This window comes from Sparus aurata, chromosome 14 (assembly GCF_900880675.1).
Source record: "Sparus aurata chromosome 14, fSpaAur1.1, whole genome shotgun sequence".
NCBI lineage: Eukaryota > Metazoa > Chordata > Actinopteri > Spariformes > Sparidae > Sparus > Sparus aurata.
This window is the reverse complement of record NC_044200.1, coordinates 6,786,084-6,790,635: the sequence shown is the minus strand read 5'-3', so window position 1 is coordinate 6,790,635 and position 4,552 is coordinate 6,786,084. Positions and strand designations below refer to the sequence as shown.

Sequence of the window (4,552 nt, the reverse complement as noted above, 5' to 3'; positions counted from 1 at the left end):
GTTATTTAGCCAAATTACTAGGCTTTAAAATGATACGGAGTAACGTTAGCCTTCGTGTTTGTGGCAAATCAACATATGTAATTTGAATATTCAATCTTCTTTCAGCTCTGTTTTTGTTCTCCACCAGCTTCTGAGGAAATATTCCACTGTTTAGCAGCTAAATGATCCACCATGTTCACCAGCTGGATGCTAACTTTGTCGGTTAGCAATTTGGTGCTTACCCACTGAGTTTAGAGGAGCTATTTCCCTGATAACAACTGCCTGCTGGAAATGGTGTTGATAAGAGCGCTGATGCCGAACCAAAACATCAAAGCTGCATTTGTAAAACCAAAACAATTAGCTAAAAGATGCTAAACTGCGCTGTATAACGGGGAAGTCAGTTGAACATTTCTTTTGCATTTGCATCACTACAAGCCCCTTACCTTTCACTTTACATGTAGTCATTTGATTAATGAATAATCGTTGGTATAACATTTTTGGTAAGTGCAGTTTTAATTTGCTATCTGGTGCTTTTTTTAAAAAAAAAAGTTTCTTTGGTCAATTCGCAAGTACATTTTTTTTTTCTCCTATAAGCCTATAAACAATATAAATATATTACATACAAGTTACAGTCTGTAAGAGATGAATCTGCAGCACTTTCATGATTCTATTTTCGGGATTAAAAGGTTAAACACACCTTAGTATGGCCAACTACCAAACAACTGAGGTACCATAATTCAGCTATAGGCCTATTGACATTAACAGAGTTGCCTAACTGACAATAATGCATTCACAAACATTAGGGTTTGTGGTGCTGATGCTGCTCCCTCCTCTCCTCTCCTCTCCTCTCCTCCTCCTGGCAGCACCCACTCCGTGCGCCGGCTGCTGTTGTATTTACTCTCAGGACGACCCCTCCCACAGCAGCATGCAGCCCGACCTGCAGGTGAACAGTTCAGCCGCAGCTTCCCCGTGTCCTCCTCACGCTCCGGGTGGATTCTCCTCCTCGCCGAGGCTGGAAACGATGCGCTTCACTCCAAAAACATCCAAGTTGCCTTTGGGTTTTTAAGGGATTCGCAAACGGGACGCGCTCCTGCGTCGCGTCCGGAGAGCGCACAGCGCGTGGATGTGAAGGCGAAGGCAGACGAGGTGATGGTGTGAGCAGGCAGCAGTGTGGGCGGAAAGGTGAGCTGTCGGCTGGGTCCGCGCTGTTGTTTTTGTTTTTGCCTCCGTAAAAGTGTCAGAAATGTGGCTGCTGTCTCCGCGCCGAGCCAGAGAACAGAACAGTTCGCCTCTCACGCACATGTTTTCCAACACAGTCTGTGACTTTCTGCGGCTGTTTTAATCTTCTCACAGCTCCTAATCTCGATTAATCGATTGATTATTGCTCTAAACTTCACGACGGTACGCTCCACAGTTGTCCTTTCCCATGCGTCTTTATTGATCTGGTTGGCTTTTGCAGCACTTTTAAAGGGGCGCTATGTAGATTTGGAAAATATATTCAAATTAAAAATGGTAATACTCACAATATGAATGAAAAAAAAGAAGATATTTTTGACAATTATGCATTCACAAACATTAGGGTTTGTGGTGCTGATGCTGCACCCTCCTACCATGACATGACTAAATAAACAAGCTGTTCTCAGAGGAAAATAAGGTCCCCACTGTTTGAAGCGAGAAAGGTGGCAGGGTCCGCCACATATAAACAAAGTAAAACATGAAATTGTGTTGTCCTTTAAGATCAGTGTGTTTATTTAGTTTATTCAGTCATGGAAAGTTTGTTTACCGAAAAATATCTTTCTCTTCTGATTTAACAAGAGATTTTAAATATAAGAGTTGTATAATTCATGAAAGGAATATAATATTATTGGTGTAGTATAACAGCATATTGAATACTAAGATAGACTGCAATGCTTTAATATTAGAGAGATGGTTAAAGAGGTGATAGATAGATAGATAGATAGATAGATAGATAGATAGATAGATAGATTTTAGATTTAAAAAGCTCCTTTCATTGAGCAAAGTCGCAAAGTGCTCAAAGTAATTAAAACATCAGACCCTAAAAACAGCAAAAAGAAATTCACAAAATTACAAACACCAGACAGCACCAGATGAATCAAAGGAATAACTAAATATGAATAAATGAGTCTTATTCAGTTAGGATTGAGTAAAGGTCTTAGAGGAACAGAAAATTTGTTTCAAAAAACAAGTTTGACAGTAAAAAAAAAAGTTGTTGCAGGCTAAAAGAAGAAGTCATCACCTTGTACTGTATTGGTGGGAAATATGGGGGAGGAGTATGGATTACTAAACATGGAAGGGTTAAGTTACACTCGTTCCAGAAGTTCCCAACAGTTGTCGTGTGCGGATGATGCCAGCAGCCATCCCTGTTGTATTATAATGTGGATTACAGTTTATTTTTAGTTACAGCATGTGATGCATTTACATTTATTACGTGTTGTCACACAGTCCTACTTCGCTGTTTTGTCTTGCAGCCTTTTTCAGTGTTCGTTGGGAACTCATTAGTACCAGAAGATTATTACCCCCTGTGAAACTAGATTAAAATATAAGATTAATTTCCATGTTCTCTCTTCCCTGTTTCCCTCTCTTCCCTCAGTTCATAGTAGCCACGCACTATCAGAGGCTTGTAAACCTGACATGTTTACACCCAGTGAGAAAGTAACCTGAGATCCCATCCTGAGGGAACACCAGGATGAGTCCCACTGCGTCACAGCTTTTCGGCAAGAGCAACGTTGGAGGCGGCGGTTGCAACCCTGCCGCTGCAGCCCTGCTGCTCTCCCTCTGTCTTGGCTTCCCTCCCTCTGTGGCCACTTGCCCACCCCACTGCCTTTGTGCCAGTGATATAATTTCCTGCAGCGGGCGCAATCTGTCCACGCTGCCCCTTGATCTCCCAAGTTATGCCACACGGTTGGACCTGAGCCACAACGCCCTCACCGTCCTGTGTGTGGACTGGATTTCCCAACCGGTTGATCGGCTCGCCACGCTGGTTCTCAGCAGAAACTCCATCAGCCGAGTCGATGTGAATGCCTTCGCTGTGACGCCGCACCTCCTCCACCTGGACCTCTCTTCCAACCGACTGACAGTGCTGAACTCGTCCGTCTTCACTGGGTTGAAGGAACTGAAAGAGCTGCTGCTGTTTGGCAACCAGATCATCCAGATTAACCCAGGGGCCCTCAGTGACCTCCACAGCCTGCAGAGGCTCTACCTTTCAGGGAACAGACTGATGGATTTCCCCCTTGGGCTTTATTGGGAACCAGGAGGTCCTCGCAATCTGACCTTTCTTGATCTATCCTACAACAGGATCTCCAGGGTTCCCGTCCAGAACTTGCTCTCTCTAGCCCAGAAAGGTGGAATTTATTTGCAGGAAAACCCTCTTGTCTGTGACTGTGCATTACTCGCCTTGCTGGAGTACTGGATGTGGAAACAGTATCGCCCCCTGGTGGACTTCAGAGGCGAATACCCTTGTAGAGATGATTCAGGACTAGGGTCTGAATGTAGCCAGCAGGTAGCATCAAGTGTGCCCCTTGAGGAACAGACTTTCCAAATAGAGCCTGGTAAATGGCTTCAAGTGCCATGTCCAGGGTTGGCTTCTCCAGCCACGACTAGCCCAGAGGTGTTCTGGGTCACTCCCAGGACTGTGGTGAATTCATCTACCAATGATCCCAACTCCAACCTTACAGTTTTCCCCAACGGTACCCTGGAAATCCGATCAGCCCTGATGGAGGACTCTGGTATGTATGGTTGTGTGACAGCCCGAGGGTACCACCACCACCCCAGTGACCCTCTTGAGGTCAGAGTTGAGGTCGGAAACGTAAGCACTACCTCCACCAGCGGCGTGGCGCACCGCAGCAGTGCCGAGCATTTCAACACAGCGTTCACCACCCTGGCTTCCTGCGTGGTCAGCATCATACTGGTGCTGCTGTACCTCTACCTCACTCCCTGTCGATGCCGGGAAGGCCGGAGCGGGGGGGCAAGAGGTTGCGGAGGACGAGCCATCCTCCTCTGTTCGGACCCGAGAGAGGCAGAGTCCGGACAGCGGCGGTCTAACGGAAAGAGGGTGGCTTTCTTGGAGCCTCAGGCAGAGGACTCTGATATTGGTGTCCCAAAAACACCAGCAGTGAACTCGGGTCATGCTACCACCGAGGGAATCCTCAAGAATGGAAGCAGGACAGTAGGACAGACCCTCACAGACCCCGCTCACATGGCATAGCAAGAACACAATGTTTTGAGCATTACTGTAGTCTCATAGTCTGAACCCAAGTGTTTGTTTTTTTTTCACTGTCTTGTTTCAGTGCACAATGAAAAAATCCATTTGATGTGAAGTAGTGTACTGTGATTCTTGTGAAGTAGCTATACACTGTAGGGTTTGACTGTTTGGTCTGAAAACAGAGATCGCAGTCTGTTTGCTGTCAGAATTTCAATTACGTCTCAACTGTAAGTGCTGTCTGTTTTTTACATTAAGAGTTAATATGGAAATTTCCCTGTTTCCATTTCATCGTGGGAAATTGTTGCTGCAGAGATCACAGAGATCATATAAATGTGGGTGTTGTTTTAAATT

The 4,552-nt window shown here is 45.3% G+C and overlaps 1 protein-coding gene across 1 annotated transcript; it reads left to right on the top strand.

Moving 5' to 3' along the window:
• Positions 1-851: 851 nt before the first annotated feature.
• Positions 852-4,316, top strand: LOC115595201 (amphoterin-induced protein 2-like). Its single transcript, XM_030439365.1, has 2 exons — positions 852-1,161; positions 2,591-4,316. The coding sequence occupies exon 2, from the start codon at positions 2,687-2,689 to the stop codon at positions 4,202-4,204; it is 1,518 nt and encodes a 505-aa protein (XP_030295225.1). The 5' UTR covers positions 852-1,161; positions 2,591-2,686; the 3' UTR covers positions 4,205-4,316.
• The last annotated feature ends 236 nt before the right edge of the window (positions 4,317-4,552 follow it).